This window comes from Melanerpes formicivorus, unplaced genomic scaffold (genome assembly GCF_026170545.1).
Source record: "Melanerpes formicivorus ecotype bairdi unplaced genomic scaffold, bMelFor1.0.p_v2 SCAF_25, whole genome shotgun sequence".
Taxonomy (NCBI): domain Eukaryota; kingdom Metazoa; phylum Chordata; class Aves; order Piciformes; family Picidae; genus Melanerpes; species Melanerpes formicivorus.
The window spans coordinates 4378087-4394432 of record NW_027142377.1 but is presented as its reverse complement, the minus strand read 5'-3'; the positions used below and the strand labels follow the sequence as shown (position 1 = coordinate 4394432).

Sequence of the window (16346 nt, the reverse complement as noted above, 5' to 3'; positions counted from 1 at the left end):
TTAAGAACAGGATGTTTTCAGGATGATTGTATTGAGGACAGAGAAATAGCAGTCTGGCTATTGGAAGTCAAATGAGCCTTCGAGGGTGATGGGCATCACCCTGGCACTGATGAAGCTGCACCTTAATACTGTGTTTGGTTTTGGGACCCTCACTCCAGGAAGGACACTCACATGCTGGAGTGTGTCCAGAGAAGGGCAACAAAGCTGGTGAAGGATCTAGAGGAGTGGCTGAGGGAACTGGAGTTGTTTAGTCTGGAGAAGAGGAGGCTTATGGTAAACCTGAAAGGAGGTTGTAGTGAGGTGGGGATCACTCTCTTCTTAATTTGCTCACAGGCAAGCCTATCTAGCAAAGCCCCATCCTAATTCACCTGGTTTCCCCTTTGTCTTTTGCAGTAAACATATGACCAGCAGGGTATCTGCAGTTCTCTGATGAACACCTCTTGTGTATTCCTTACACAGGAGATCCTATCCCTCTCCAGCCCTGGTGAGGCTTTAGTTAATGCTGGGGTGCTCATTGAACAAATGAATGCACCCCCACTATGCCTACCTTCCCCAGGGTCTTGCTCATGCTGAAATCCTGTCAGCTTCACAGCATTCAGATCCAGAGAAGATATATTGCATGGTCCAGAAAAAGCATGATATTGACATAGAATCAATACTCAGGTTTGTATTGATTCTGCCAATATTGTTAATACTTTCATGTCCTAAGGTAAAATTTGTTGGACTTGAAAAAGACTTGAGCATAGCCCAGAATAGTTAATTTTCTGTACATTTCCCTCTGGCAGCTGGCTGTGGTTTGAAGTCAGGGCAAAAGAAAACCCTTTAGGGTCATTAACACTGTACTGTGACCATCTGCATAGCAAGGTGGGTTTTTTCCCCTCAACTGTTGTTTGGTTGGATAATACTATGCAGGTAGTGAGAAAGTGAGTAATGTGCTTCAATCACACTTAGCAGATGTAAAGAGTTAGCTGTCCCTTTCTATAATATACAGCCCTGGCTGTGTTAGCCTAAAATGAGTTTAAGATGGATTCCCTGAAGAAATGTTTCATGGCATATAATCTGGCTGCCAAGCAGTATTTCTTAGGGTGACAGCATCCCCAGCTGCCTCACTCAAAGGCTGTGGCTGTTGAACAAAGTCATCCTGGGGATGTTCTCTGTGTAAAAGCAGATGTTTTCCCCCAACCAAAAAACCAAAACAAACCCAAAAACACCCCAAAATCAATATTTTCAGAGGACTCACTGAAGAAGGGAAATATGAGCTGTGACAGAACCCATGGCTGGAGTCATTTATACACACATGTGGTCTCAATATACAGGGGCAAGAGTGACACCGTTATGAGCACAAGGGACTAGGAAAAGTCACAGAGGGCACAGAGACATGAGTGTCAAGCACCAAGGAACAATATTCTTCCTCTCCTCATTGACAGATCCACTTAGTAAAGGACAGTCTACTCCCTCACCAGGGTATGGATTCCTCTCTACATGTGTCACATGCAACTGGGAGTTAAAAGTTTGCTGAAGTCCAAAGGGACAAAGACAGCCCCAAGCCGCCTTAGCTGCTGAGCTCTACAGAGAAGGCATGGATGCAGCATGATGAAATCCAAATGCTCCCAATTAGCTGACCCTCCCTTGGCCATGTTTTGAATTGGATGCCAGTTCTCACTCACATGCACCATTTTCAGAAGATCAGAAGCCAGTCTGCCCGAGCTGAGAAGCTAAAGGCTGTTGTTCCCTACAGGGCTGCCTGCAGAGCGGCAGCTAGTGCTTGGGTGGAGACTGAGGCAAAGGGAGTCTACTGGGAATGCTCAGCACCAGTATAGGAGAATGGGATCAGTAGATTTGTGCTTTTATTTAATATCTTAACTTTCTGCAGGACAGGCTATGGAAATTTCCTCACTTTAACTGAAAAAGTATTTCCAAACACCAAATTTCTATTCATTGTTTCTTGCAAATGGTGAATGCTGCTTTATTCCTAACACAGAGTTAGGGAGGACTAAATATTCCCAGTGACTGATGAGATAGTTAAAATCTAGGCACAAAATGAATCCAAACTCTCAGAATATTTTGCCATTGACAAACACTTTCTCTAGGTTATTTAGCTGGGATTTTGTATCATATGGAAAATCATATTCTATTCACATTCATATTATATTCTATTACTAACACTTTATCACAGGGCCCTGCTGGAGCATGTCCAGAGGAGGGCCACAAAGATCACACAGAATCAGCCAGGTTGAAACCAACCTCAGAGATCATCAAGTCCAACCTATTGCCTAATACCTAACACCTCATGGCCTCCTCCAAGTGCCACATCCAATCCCCTGGGCACAGTACTGATCAGAAGGCTGATATACTTCTGCTATGAAGACAGGCTGAAAGAATTGGGTCTGTTCAGACTGGGGAGGAGAAGGCTCTGGGGAGACCTTATAGCTACATTTCAATATCTGAAGGTGACCTTCAAGAAGGCTGGGAATGGACTGTTTGAAGGGCTTGTAGTGATAGGATGAGGAGCGATGGTTTGAAACTGGAGCAGGGTAGATTTAGGCTGTACATCAGGAGGAAGTTCCTTAAAGTGAGAGTGGTGAAATACTAGAACAGGCTGCCCACTGATGTGATTGAGACCCCATCCCTGGAGACATTCGAGATCAAACTTGATGTGGCCCTGGGCAGCATGATCTAGTTGGAGTTGTGTCTGCTCACTGCAGGCAGGTTGGACAAGATGCCTTTTGAGGGTCCTGTGCAACCCAAAGCAATGTGTGAAGCTGTTAGAGAGAGGGGACTAGGAGAGGCACTGTATTTTATGGCAACACTACCCACTAGGTGCATCTTCACTGACAAATTTGTATAAGCTGGCTCTGTCCTCTTAGTCCTACACCTTGCTCTCAGATTGAGGTGGAGAGCTCACTTTTCTTGTCTGCTTTATAGCTGCACTTCTCCACACATTCTTAGATGGTGTCAGTACCTACCTGAATCAAGCAGGGGAGGGAAGAGCAGCAAACTGCTGCCATCCAAGCACCTTCTGTGGTTTCACAGAAGTCATCCTTCTGAGCTTTAATACCTCGGTGGTGTTGCAACACAAGCTGCCTAAATTATTGTTAGGGCAGAAATGTTTCCCTGTGCTGGAAATCACACCTTTGGCAGTGACACAGACTTACATTAGAGAGAGTAACCTTGAGATCATATTTTCACCTCTGACAAACCACTAGTGACAGAGTAAAGAAGTTGTATGGGTTGAATGGGATTCTCCAGGATAAACTGTCACTTCACACTGAATTCAGCAGGCAGAGGGAGGAGTGCTGGGAGACTTCAGAGTTCCTTTGTCTTGCAAGAAAAGAACAAAATATCTTCTGGGTTTTTTTGGTTTGGGGCTTTTGTTGTTTTTTGTTTGTTTCCTTGTTTGTTTTGATTATTTTTTTTTTTTAAATACAACTTTTAAGTGCTTGAAATATATCATTTATAAACACACTCCCAAATAAAAGGGGTTTATTTTGGTCATTACTAGTCTTCTCTTGAAGAAAGAATTACAACCAGCTGTGAAAGAATTGTCTTACTGGCTGAAAACTGGAATTTTTTATTTGATGGCGGGGGGGGTTGGAGCTAGATGATTCTTGAGGTCCCTTCTGACCCTGACAATTCTATGATTCTATGTAGAATATTGACTGCTTAATATCATAGAAGGTTGGTGGAAAAGATTCTCTTAATCCACCTGTGCCCTTCATTTTAAGACAGCAGATTTATGCATTCAGACATCCAAGCATCTGCTCTCATTTCACTCTTTGGAGGTAGGAAATTTATTCATTTGGAGGCAAGAACTCATCTCAGAGAGATGAGATTTTTTTCTGCCTTACTGAAGGCAAGATGGTGTAAATCACAGTCAGAAAGGAGCCTTTTAGAAAGCCAAAGCATGCAGAGCTGCTCCGTGTGGTGTTCTGATGGAGAGGAAATTGGAGCCACATTTGATGTTGCTCTTGACCTACACTGTTTGTTGATAGTGGGTTTTCTTTTAAGGGGCTGGCACAGGAGAACCCTAACACTGGGAAGGGGCTCCCCTACACAGAGGCTTAAATGAGAAATAAGCACTGCACACTTCCCTGACTCGGAGCAAGCATAAGGCAGCACAGCACATGCAGTCTGTTCCACAGACAGCCAAGCTTTAGGAACACTAAAAGAATTTACAGCCAGCTCGAGTCTACTAGATACAGTAAATTTACAGCCAACTGAAGTACCAGAGATGGTATGATTTACCATCAGCTCCCCAATGTCTACTGTGACTGAAAAGTAAATGATTTAAATCAATAAATGCTTGAAGGCATGAGACAATTGAAATAACTCATGAGCATTATTAGTATCCATATGGGAAACGGGCTGAGCTTCAACACAAGCCAAGGCAGAACTTGTTAAAGGGGCTTACTACTGCTGTTTGCCCAAACTGCAGTAATTATTAACCATCAGACTAGTAACAAACAAGCTTATTTATGGCTTCATAGTTTCCTATTTCCCAGCTGCTTTGGGCTCAAAGATATAGGTAGCATTCCCAGCATCCCATTTCCACTTCAGCAGTCCTGCAGGTGTCTGTGGTTTGCACCAAGGCCCCTAGCACATCCCTCCAAAGTGTCTGATTGCTTATGCTCAAGACCAGCACTGACACAAAGAAGCTGTGACTCTGGCTCAAACTCCTGTGATCAGAGTTCTGAGAAGATCTGCCAGGGCTTTTTCTCTTTGCCTGGAGCTGTGCTCAGGCACAGTTTCTGACTTCTGATCCTTACCTGACTGTGCTCAGTCTGTCTGCCTTGACACACTGGGATCCTGACTTGCCCTTCACTCTGGACCCACCTGCTCTTGTTTCTCCCTGACAGCTTGGTGTCTTCTCCAGCCACTTTACCAAATGCTGTTGGCTTTGTGTATCACTCAAGCTTGTTCCTCTAGCAGGTCATGCTCTGCAGACAGTTCCTAGTTTCCTAGTTCTGCTTTGGACAGGGTTTCACTCCCGCAGAGAGCCCATGCATCTTGCACCCTTGTGAAGGTATTGCACAGAGCACCATTCCTCTTCTTTTTCCCAGCTTTGTAGCCAGGACACCTCTAGTGTGCTGAGAATCACAGAACCACAGAATCATTCAGGTTGAAAAAGACCCTTGGGATCATCAAGTCCAACCACTAATGCTATTTTACAAAGTCCACCCCTAAAACATATCTCTAAGGATCATATCTAAATGACCTTTAAACACATCCAGGGTTGGTGATTCAACCACCTCCCTGGGCAGCCTGTTCCAATGCCTGACCAGTCTTCCACTAAAGAAATTGTTCCTAATATCTAATCCAAACCTCCCTGACACAATTTCAGGCTATTTCCCCTTGTCCCATCACCTGATACTAAGAAGTGATCGATCTCCACCTCACTGCTGTCTCTTTTCAGGGAGCTATAGAGAGGAATGGGGTGTCCACCCAGCCTCCTCTTCTCCAAATTAAACAACCCCAGTTCCCTCATAAGACTTGTTGTCTACACCCCTCACCAGTTTTGTTGCCCTTCTCTGGACATGCTCCAGCACCTCAATGTCCTTGGAGTGTCCCAATACTGAACACAGGATTTGAGGTACTGTATCACCAGTGCCAAGTACAATCACTTCTCTGGTCTTGCTCGCCACACCGTTTCTGATACAGGTCAAGATGCTGTTGGCCTTCTTGGCCACCTGGGCACTTCGCTGGCTCATATTCAGCCAGCTCTCAACCAACATTTCCAAGTCCTTTTCTACCAGGAATCGTTTGAGCCACTCTGCCCCAAGCCTGAAGCATTCAGTATGGTTGTTGTGACCCAAGTGCAGGTCCCAGCTCCTGGCCTTGTTAAATCTCATACAGTTGACCTTGGCCCATTGATCCAGCCTGTCCAGGTCCCTTTGTAGAGCTTTCCTACCCTCAAGCAGATCAACACTCCCACACAATTTAGTGTTATCTGCAAACTTACTGAGAGTACACTCAATTTCCTCATCCAGATCATTGATAATGATGTAAACAGAACTGGTCCCAATCCAGAGCCCTGGGGAACACCTGGTACCAACTGGATTTAAGTCCATTCACCACCACTCCTTGGGCCCAGCCAACACACTTGTGTTTCTCTCTAGCACATGATTTTGAATACACTCACACGTGGATGAGACAAAAATATTTCTGTATTGATGAATTAGAGTCACTTCAACAATTCCACAGTTTTCATACAGCAAAGTAACCACTGCAAAAAGTATAAAGCATCATTAAATGTATGTGGACCCAAACAAAGCTGTGAGGATTGCACAATGCTGTGAAGCTTCCACTACACACAGCTCATGGTTATTGTTCTGCTGTAGTTCAAAGAATCACACTGAATTTAGAAAAGGCAAAGAAAAAGAGGGGAAAAGGTCACTTTTTATTACAGGTTTCATAACAAATAGCAATAATAATGAAAAGCTAGGTTTGTTTGAACTTGAGCAAAGAGCAGGAAAGGGGAAGGGCAGTGGCTACAAAGATATTTCCAAGAACCTTCTGTGCTCTCTGCTGTTTCTCCAATGTTGTTTGACAATCTCAGACAAAGCAGCTACTTGTTCAAGCTGGAAGCATGTTTCCAGCCCTTTATGTTGGTGATGAATGAAAATTACTCACTAAGTTGCTACAGGCATTCTTGCTGAGAAACTTGAAATAATTTTTACAGTACTTGGAGCTTTCAGGGCCTTTTAAACAAATGACCATTTGAATGAATATGAGATCACTGTACCTCCCTGTCTGGCGATTAAGAGAAAAGAGGTAATCCAAATCAACCTTGGGGAGGAGGAGTGGTGGGGAAGCCAGCCTGAGGAATGAATGCCACTTCTATTGAACTGTCAGGCAGACTAAGAAATCCTACCTGAAGAGCAGGACACAGCTTCTCTGCTTTATTGCATTCAAATTCTGCAAGAATAAATCATCTGTGCTTAAAGGAACTCTGAGCAAGTACAAGTGTAGCATGCTGTGCTGGAAGAATTACAAAAGCCATGAATTCTTCCCTACTTTGTGTCTAGTTAAGGTTTTTCCTGTGTCTTATAGAATCATAGAATGGTCTGGGTTGGAAAGGACCTCCAAAGGTCATCTAGTCCAACCCCCTCTGCAGTCAGCAAGGGCATCCTCAACTGGATCAGGTTGCCCTGTTAAGCCTCACCTTGAATATCTCCAGGGAGGGGTCCCAACCACCTCCCTGGGTAACTTGTTCCAGTGTTCTACCACCCTCTTAGTAAAGAACTCTTTCCTGACATCCAGTCTAAATCTGCTCTTCTCTAGTTTGAAGCCATTGCCCCCAGACCTATCACTATAGGCTCTTGCAAACAGTCTCTCTCCATCCTTCTTATAGCCCCTTTCAGGTACTGGAAGGATGCTATTAGGTCTCCTTCTTGGAGCCTTCTCTTCTCCAGGCTGAACAATCTCAACTCCCTCAGCCTGTCCTTGTAGCAGAGGTGATCAAAACCCCTGTTCATTTTCGTGGCCCTCCTCTGGTCTTACTCCATCAGGTCCATGTCCTTCCTGTATTGAAGGCTCCAGACCTGGACACAGTACTCTGGGTGAGGTCTCACCAGAGCACATTAAAGTGGCAGAATCACCTCTCTGGATCTCCTGGCCAGGCTTCTTTTGATGCAGCCCAGAATGCCGTTGGCCTTCTGGGCTGCAAGTACACACTGTCTGCTCATGTCCAGCTTGTTGTCCATCAGCACCCACAAGTCCTATTCCACAGGGCTGTTTTCTATCACCTCATCCCCCAGTCTGTACTGATAGTGAGGATTGTTCTATCCCAGGTGCACTTAGTCTCATTGAACCTCATGAGGTTCACCTGTGACACCTCTCCAGCTTGTCCACATCCCTCTGGATGACATCCTGTCCTGCTGGCCTTTCGACAACACCACTCAGCTTGATGTCATCTACAAACGTGCTGATGTATCTTCTTTAGACTGCCTTCTCTATGAACAACTGAAGGACTTCAGAATCAGGGAATTATAGTAGTTGGAAGGTACCTCTGGAGATCAGCCAGTCCAACCCCCCTGCCAGAGCAGGCTGCACAGGACACCATCTAGGTAGGTGGACAGCCTGGTCCAGTGCTCCACCACCCTAAATTGTAAAGAAGTTCATCCTCATATTTAGATGGAATTTGCTCGTATCCATTACCTCTTGTCCTGTCACTGGGCACTACTGAAAAATCACTGGCCCCATCCTTCTAAGACCAGCCCTTTAAGGATTTATAAGCATTGATGATATCCCCCTCAGCTTTATCACCCGAGACCCCTCGCTGCCCTCACGGTAAGTGTCCAGGGCAGCAGGAGCAGTGCTGCAGCACGCACCAAGAGAGCAGCTGCCGCACTACGCGGCGCAGGCGGCTTGCCTCGGCATCGATGCGCCGGCGCTCGGCTTATCGATTGCTGCGGGAGCGGCTGCGCTGCCTGCGCTGCCTGCGCTGCGTACCGGCCGCCATTCTCGGCCAGAGGAGGTGAGGCGGGCGGCCGTGTGGGGTGAGGCGGGTGGCTGGAGGGGGGCTGGTTGCTGGCTGTTCCTCCGGTGCTGCGCCTCAGGGTCCTCCGGCTCGTTACACTTGGCACTGTCCCGCGCGGGTAGGGTAGGAGCAGTGTGGGTGTGCAGCCTGTGGCAGGGCCGGCAGCGCTCAGGGCCTATCGGAGCTCGTCGCAAGCGGCGGGCTCCGCGGCTGGGATATTGGCGGCGCACGCTGCCGTACCGGTGGCTTGGGGCATTACCGGCGCTGCTGACGCCCCTACCTGGGAGCCTGGAGCTCGCCTCCGCCGCTGCTAATGTCTTAGTGTGTGTTCTTCCCGCAGGCAGGTCTGCAGCCGCCCCAGAGGATGGACATCAGGCCGAACCACACCATCTACATCAACAACATCAACGACAAGATTAAAAAAGAAGGTATCGGTGACTCGCCTTTGTCATGAAGGACACAGATGATGTCACTTCGGGCTGGCTTTATAGGTTGCTGTGTTCTTGGTTTAAGTCATACCTCTGTACAGTTGTGTGTTGCAGAATTTATTTCCTGGTCAGTCTTTAATGGCTGTCATCGTATTTGAATGTATTACAGGGTGTGTATTTATATCCACATATGAGAAAACGCATTTACTTACCCTCATGTCGTTGTTACTCTTGGGATGGTAGAATGGAGGTGGTACAGCATTTTCACGAGCTGAAGACTTGAGGTGTAAAACCAAGCTACGGAAACTGGGCAACTAAACTTGTTCTCATGCAGCAGTTCTGACTAAACTCACCAACAGATTACTGTGTGAGCTAAAGCTGTCAAGTGATGCAGTCCCTAAGGGACAGCAGACTGTAGAAGTGGATAATTGGCATGCAGCCTGTGTCCAGTTCTGGGCCTCTCAGTTTAGGAAGGATGTTGACTTGCTGGAATGAGTCCAGAGAAGGGCAACGAAGTTGGTGAGGGGTTTGGAACACAGCCCTGTGAGGAGAGGCTGAGGGAGCTGGGGCTGCTTAGCCTGGCGAAGTGGAGACTCAGGGGTGACCTTATCACTCTCTACAACTACCTGAAGGGAGGTTGTAGACAGGTGGAAGTTGGTCTCTTCTTCCAGGCAGCCAGCACCAGAACAAGAGGACACAGTCTCAGACTGCGCCAGGGGAGGTTTAGGTTGGATGTCAGGAAGAAGTTCTATACAGAGAGAGTGATTGCCCATTGGAATGGGCTGCCTGGGGAGGTGATGGAGTCACCATCATTGGAGGTGTTCAGGAGGAGACTTGATGGGGTGCTTGGTGCCATGGTTTAGTTGATTAGGTGGGGGGGATTGGTTGATGGGTTGGACACGATGATCTTGAAGGTCTCTTCCAACCTGGTTTATTCTATTCTACAATATTTTTTTTCTTTTTTTTGGTATGGTGAACAGAACTGAAGAGGTCCCTGTATGCATTGTTCTCACAGTTTGGTCATGTGGTCGACATTGTGGCTTTAAAGACTATGAAGATGAGAGGACAAGCTTTTGTGATATTTAAAGAACTTGGATCATCTACCAATGCTTTGAGACAGCTACAAGGCTTTCCGTTCTATGGGAAACCTATGGTAAGATATTTTGTTAGCTTTTAAAAGCAAAGACAAAAAAGACAGATGTATAGAGTTGTTAAAACACATCCTGAGGAACAGCTGAACTAAGGGAGCTCAAGGGATGACTGGAGTTAAGAACACACATAGAGCCTGAATTTAGTGTTTAGGTCTTGTAAGTAGATTTAGACTGGATATTAGAAACAAATTCTTTACAGTGAGGGTGGTGAGACACTGGACCAGGTTGCCCAGAGAGGTTGTGAATACCCCCTCCTTGGAGGTGTTCAAGGCCAGGTTGGATGATGCCTTCAGCAACCTGGTCTAGTGGAAGGTGTCTCTGCCCATGGCCAAGGGGCATGGAAACAAATGATCTTTAAGGTCATTTCCAACCCCATCTGTTCTGTGAATCTATGAGTAAGTGATGACTTCATGCTGGATTAAAGTTTAAGATCTTAAATACTTCTGGTTTAATCATGTCTTTTGTTGAAGTGATTACATTCTCTTAGTGCTGCTACCAAAATAGGTGCTTTCAAGTTAATTTATCTCAAGTAACCTTAGTTATTATTATATTCATAATAAATAAGTGGAATATGATGTTTCCTTTTCAAGGTAACAGTGAGTAGGGTGAAGGTTTCTGCAGTTTTACATTCCAGAAATCAACAAATGTGACCAGTGATTCATTGTTTGGGTGTTTTTTTTTAATTGATAGCTGGTTCTGCTTGTGCATCACTGAACAAAATAACAGTTTCAGTAGAACTTCAGTGAAGCACACAGTCTGCTGGCTGACGGAATGTGAGTTAATAATGTACTCGATAGCATGCAGAACGGCACAGCAGCTGACACGTTGCTGTTGCCTGTGTGAATAATTAGGCATCCCATAATTTTACATTTGTGAGGCATGACAATAAATGCAAATGGTGAGTATCTGAAGGGGGCTTCCAGGAAGGCTGGGGAGGGACTTCTCAGGATATCAGGTAGTGATAGGACTAGGGGGAATGGAGCTGCAGGTGGGGAGATTGAGGCTGGAGATGAGGAGGAGGTTCTTCATGAGAGTGGTGAGACCCTGGAATGGGTTGTCCGGGGAGGTGGTTGAGGCCCCATCCCTGGAGATGTTTAAGCCCAGGCTGGACGAGGCTCTGGCCAGCCTGATCTAGTGTGGGGTGTCCCTGCCTATGGCAGGGGGGTTGGAACTAGATGATCCTTGTGGTCCCTTCCAACCCTGACTGAAACTACTATGATACTATGGTGCACTTCAGTTCTGGATGGGCGCCTTAATACTGGTTTTCAGCTGATGGCTTTGAGCACCAAGGATAGCAGAGACAGTTGTGTTGCTGAGCCACCAAGCTTTTTTCATTAATGCTCTCAGGTTTTCTAAGAAAAAATTATTAACAAGGAACTTGCAAGCCCAGTTTTGTATTTTACCCTTAAAGGGTTTTGTGCTCCATAAAACTCAATAGGAAATAAAAAGATTTAGGCTTCATAAGATTTCAGGTGTACTTGCCTCTGATTATTGCCTGCAGTATGCATATTCCATCTGTGCACTCAAGAAAAACATAAAAAAGTACACTTCAACTGCTGTGTAATTTTGTACTGAGGTAGTTCTGTTGTTAAAAGCATAGGACTGTGTGCATAAATAATGTTGCACATCTCATAGCTCAACCTGCTGACGCCTCTGACTAGGGCATTGGGCAGCCTTTGTCAGATAATGAGCACTGTTGTGCTGCTGACACTTGATACAATCTGTTCGGCTTCAGGCAGGTATTTGCCTTTCTGATTGAGAAGTCTGAGTTTTGCTGAACTCGAATTTTCCATAGAGATCTGAGAAATCACTGTAAAATTTTAACTCCCTTTAAAATGGGGTGAAAAAAACCCTCTCAGGTTTAACAGTAGCTAGTGCCAATTTTGTCAGATGTTCTTACCTCGTTTTGTACATTTGTTACCTTGACAGGTGTTGAAAAGGTTTCTAATTCCAATTACATCAATTAGCCATTTCCATCTTTAGGTTTATTGTAGAGTATTGTAGTTATGTTCAGAATTAATTATGATGATTAGATGCTCTGTTAGCATACCTAGATTTTCTAGCAGTACTTTTAATATAAGAAGTTCCTGGGGGGGAGGAGGGGAAGTGTAAATGCATAGTAGCACATAGCTAATGAAGGCAGTGCAGAATGATTGGTATTATGAAGTGCAAAATGTACTGACTCTCTGGGTTTTCTTTTTTCCCCTTTCAAAAGCGTATCCAGTATGCCAAAACAGACTCTGATGTCATCTCCAAAATGCGTGGTACTTTTGCTGATAAGGAAAAAAGGAAAGAAAAGAAGAAGGCCAAGTCTATGGAGCTGTCAGCAAATGCAGCAAACAAAAAGGTTATCCAGGTAAGCTGCCTCCCTGTTTAAAAAAGATGGAATGAACACAAAAGCTATTTTGAATTGATTTTATTTTCTTTTTAGGAATGAGTATTGTCTTCTGGTACATCCCAATTCCCCCAGATTGTGGTATTTAGTGTTCTTAAGCATTTTCCAGAAGTTTAAGGAGAGGAGGCTGATTATATGGTCCTGCTTTCCTGTTATCAGATGTAGGTCAGAGGTACAATAAACCAGAGTAGAAACTGCCTTCTTTTCAATAAAGGAAGAGCAGGAGGGGTGTGTGCTTATTTTTAATGCCAGCTTCAAATCTTCAACCAGCTTTTTTTCTTCAGTATTTTCATGCACCATTTGCTCTATAAGCACTGAAGAATGGTAGGTCAGAACAAGATAATTCATTTAGTTAGATGAAAAGGAGCTGGCTTGGAACACATCTCCACTAAGGACTGGCCTGGCCTAAATACCATTTAGTAATTCATTTGCTGAAGTATAGCAGAAAACATCAAAGCGCAGAGTTGGAGTATGGTGCTGTTGAGCTGCATGCCCTGCTAAGGCACAAGTTACTGTCAGGGAGAGGTAACAGTACTCACAGAAATCAGCATTTTCTAGGTAGATGTGGGACAGAAAAACACATTGATACAGCAGCCTCAGGACCAAGGTCATTTTGTGTTTGTGTTAAATGACGTTCTGCCAAGGTGGCCTGCCAAAGAGATAAAGGAGGGAGTCTTGTGAAGATAAGATGGCCCTTTTTGGGCTAAAACTGATGAAGCAAGGCTGAAGTGATGTAAACATCCAACTTCAAAGCAGATGTTGAGGACCTTTGCTTAATTAACTGCAATTTTAATATAACATCTAATCTTCTATGAGGTATGTCCTGTCTAGGCCTTAATTTTCAATATTCCCCTTTGGGGCTATTCAGCCTGGAGAAGAGCAGGCTCTGGGTGAGGAACTTTTTACAAGGGCTTGTAGTGATAGGATGAGAGGGAATGGATTTAAGCTGGAAGAGGGTAGATTTAGACTGGATATTAGAAATAAATTCTTTGCAGTGAGGTTGCTCAGGGAAGCTGTGGATGCCCCTCCCCTGGAGGTTTTCAAGGCCAGGATGAACAGGACCTTAAGTAAATGTAGTCTGGTGGAAGGTGTCCCTGCCCATGGGACTCTTCCATCCCAAACCATTCTGTGATTCTGTGATTGAAGACTCGTTCTTCCCTATTTATTAAACTCTTTTGTAATGCGGACCTGGTGTTTTAAACTTGGTTGCCTGGTTTTGGAGTTCAGCAAAATTCACGTGCTTTGTTTCCCTTCAGGAAGTATCTCATAAACAACATAAGTTCTTGGATTGTGGCTTTAGGAAAACCTTGCCATACATCTGGAGTTGTACAGACAAGTGGTATTGTGTGCTTGTGTGTTTCTAACAGAACACCTTTGTAAAGCTATTGTCTACTTATTTACTAGGGGGCAACACAAAATGCAGCCAATGCTCCAGGGACTGCAGCACAGAATCAGCAGGTAATGCTTTTTTTTTTCCCCCTCCCCTCTTTTTCTTTGTTTGTTTTTTTTTTTGTGAGTGAAAGTACCAATGTTTAAAAATATTCTCTGTGAATAATAGTTTGTTATGTATAGAGGTTTGAGGATACACTTTACCACTTCCTCACTGGTGAGGTATTTTTCTAACAGATAAATCATAGTAAACAAGCAAAAGAGGTCTTCTACTGTATTTAGTTGACAGATATTTCTCACAGAAAGCTGCACTATTTGTGATTAACAAATCCTGCCTGATTCTTAAATTTGTTCTGTGCTTAGTATCCGTTGAAGGATTCTTAATTATATTTTTGTTAGTAAATTCTCTTTAGAATTCTAGTAGTAATAAAGCAGAAAAGAGACTGTGCAGGGATCTGCTGGAGAAAGTCCAATGGAGAGTCATGAGGATGATTAGGGGACTTGTGCATCTCCCCTACAAAGAGAGTCTGAGAGACCTTGCATTGTTAGTTTTGGGGAGACTGAGAGAGGATCTGATCAGTGTCAGAGTACAGCAGTATCAGCTATTGAGTTTAAATACAACATCTGGGACAATATGTTACCCTGCTTTTCATGGGAATAAGAGCCTTTCCAAATTAATAGACCCTTGTGAAGGGACCGAGAGGCTGTGGCTGCAAGCAACAAAAAGGTAGACCAAAGTCTGGCTAGCAGTGGTATGAGCAGCACTATGAGTATGTGAGACTTGGTTCAAATAATCATGCAGAGGAACATATTGCTATGTATAATCTTCTGAGCGTTGATCTTCTGTTGTTGCAGGTGCCTGATAACCCACCAAACTATATCCTTTTCCTTAATAACTTGCCTGAGGAAACAAATGAGATGATGCTGTCCATGTTATTCAATCAGTAAGTTTGGAATTCTTTCATGACCTGTATGCTTTGCTTGGTTAGCAAGCTGCCTTTTAGACAGAGGAGTTTCTTCTGAAAGTATCTCAGTTCTTTGTCTTACTTACAGATGTCAGTACTGATGACTTGCTGCAGAAAGCAACCCCAATTTTTTTCATAGCTGGTTATTGATTGTGTAAGTTACCTACTGTCAGTCTGCACCAGATTTAAGCTGGTGGCTGTAATATTAAAGGCTTGAATACAGCAGGAGTTTGAAAACTAGCTTTAGTTGCTTCTGTATGTGCAAAGGCCGATTAAACTGCTTCCGTGTAAAAATCAGGCTCCTCAGAGAGGCTGTGGAGTCTCCTTCTCTGGAGACTTCCAAGACCAGTCTGGATGCATTCCTGTGTGACCTGCACTAGGTTATATGGTCCTGCTCTGGCAGAGGGGTTGGACTGTATGATCTCCAGAGGTCCCTTCCAACTCCTGACATCCTGTGATCCTTCACTGAGGCACAGGTCTGAGGACTGGACATGTAAAACCCCTTCCTTTTAAATCCTTCATTAAGTAGTAACCATTAGACTAACAGATGCTGATGATGAGGTCTGCTTGCTAGTGAAGAGAAATCCATCTTCAAACCCAGAAATACAACTGGACCCTTTTGTCTTCTTTTAAAGGTTTCCTGGATTCAAGGAAGTGCGCTTGGTGCCTGGGCGCCATGACATTGCCTTTGTGGAGTTTGAAAATGAGAATCAAGCAGGAGCTGCTCGGGATGCCCTCCAAGGATTCAAGATCACTCCGTCTCATGCCATGAAAATCACTTATGCCAAGAAATAAATGGATGCCCCTAGAAAGCTGGTACTTTGATCAGCTGCCATGATGCCCTTCTCTGCAGAAAGCTTACAGACTTGTGTACAGTCGCCCCAGTGGCCTGAACAGATGTAGAATTTTCACACATCTACTGGAGAGTGAATTTTTGTGTTGCAATACTGATTTTTATAAAATGAGTTCAGTTTATGCTGTTTTCAAGCCTTTTTTTTCCTCATATACCTCTTATTCTTGATCCATTGGGCTTGCAGGGCTTATTTACTGTACTAGCTTAATTACTTTTAAGATGACATTTTTAGTCTGGAGAAGAGAAGAGAAGACAGAGGGATGTAATAAATGTATATAAATATCTGAGGGCTGGATGAAGTACAGCACCTTCAGAGAGGCATGATTGCTTTACATAAAATCAGAATGGTAAGTGAAAGAGACTTTTTAAGGTCCAACCCCCTGCCACGGGCAGGGCATATTCCACTAGATCAGGTTGCTCAAAGTCTTAATCCAACCTAGTCTTGAAATCTTGATATACTTGGTATACTTTGTGATTCTGTCATGTCCACTCAATTCCTGAGCAAGTCTCTCTTGTTTGTAAGCATAGAATAGCTACATAAACCACCTTTTTGTAGGAGACCTGAAAAAATCTGTCATCTGCTCCCAGAATACATAACAAGATCATGATCATACATAACAAGAACAAGATCATTTTAAAATCCTTTTTAGTGCAGGACTTTTAAAATAATTTTACAAATATTTAAC

The 16346-nt window shown here is 44.2% G+C and overlaps 1 protein-coding gene across 2 annotated transcripts; it reads left to right on the top strand.

Annotated features, from left to right (window-relative positions):
- Window positions 1–8437: 8437 nt before the first annotated feature.
- Window positions 8438–15782, top strand: SNRPB2 (small nuclear ribonucleoprotein polypeptide B2). 2 transcript variants are annotated; one of them, XM_068153112.1, is made up of 7 exons: window positions 8438–8476; window positions 8820–8907; window positions 9888–10060; window positions 12274–12414; window positions 13858–13911; window positions 14698–14786; window positions 15443–15782. In XM_068153112.1, the coding sequence occupies exons 2-7, from the start codon at window positions 8844–8846 to the stop codon at window positions 15600–15602; spliced, it is 681 nt and encodes a 226-aa protein (XP_068009213.1). In that variant the 5' UTR covers window positions 8438–8476; window positions 8820–8843; the 3' UTR covers window positions 15603–15782. The 2 variants fall into 2 exon arrangements, with proteins under 2 accessions (XP_068009213.1, XP_068009214.1); XM_068153113.1 differs by lacking the exon at window positions 8438–8476 and adding an exon at window positions 8574–8597.
- The last annotated feature ends 564 nt before the right edge of the window (window positions 15783–16346 follow it).

Coding starts and splice junctions, on each gene's coding strand:
- SNRPB2 (XM_068153112.1), top strand. CDS start 8,844: ATGGACATCAGGCCGAACCACACCATCTACATCAACAACATCAACGAC. Junction 10,061..12,273: donor CGTTCTATGGGAAACCTATG/GTAAGATATTTT, acceptor CCCTTTCAAAAG/CGTATCCAGTATGCCAAAAC. Junction 13,912..14,697: donor CTGCAGCACAGAATCAGCAG/GTAATGCTTTTT, acceptor CTGTTGTTGCAG/GTGCCTGATAACCCACCAAA.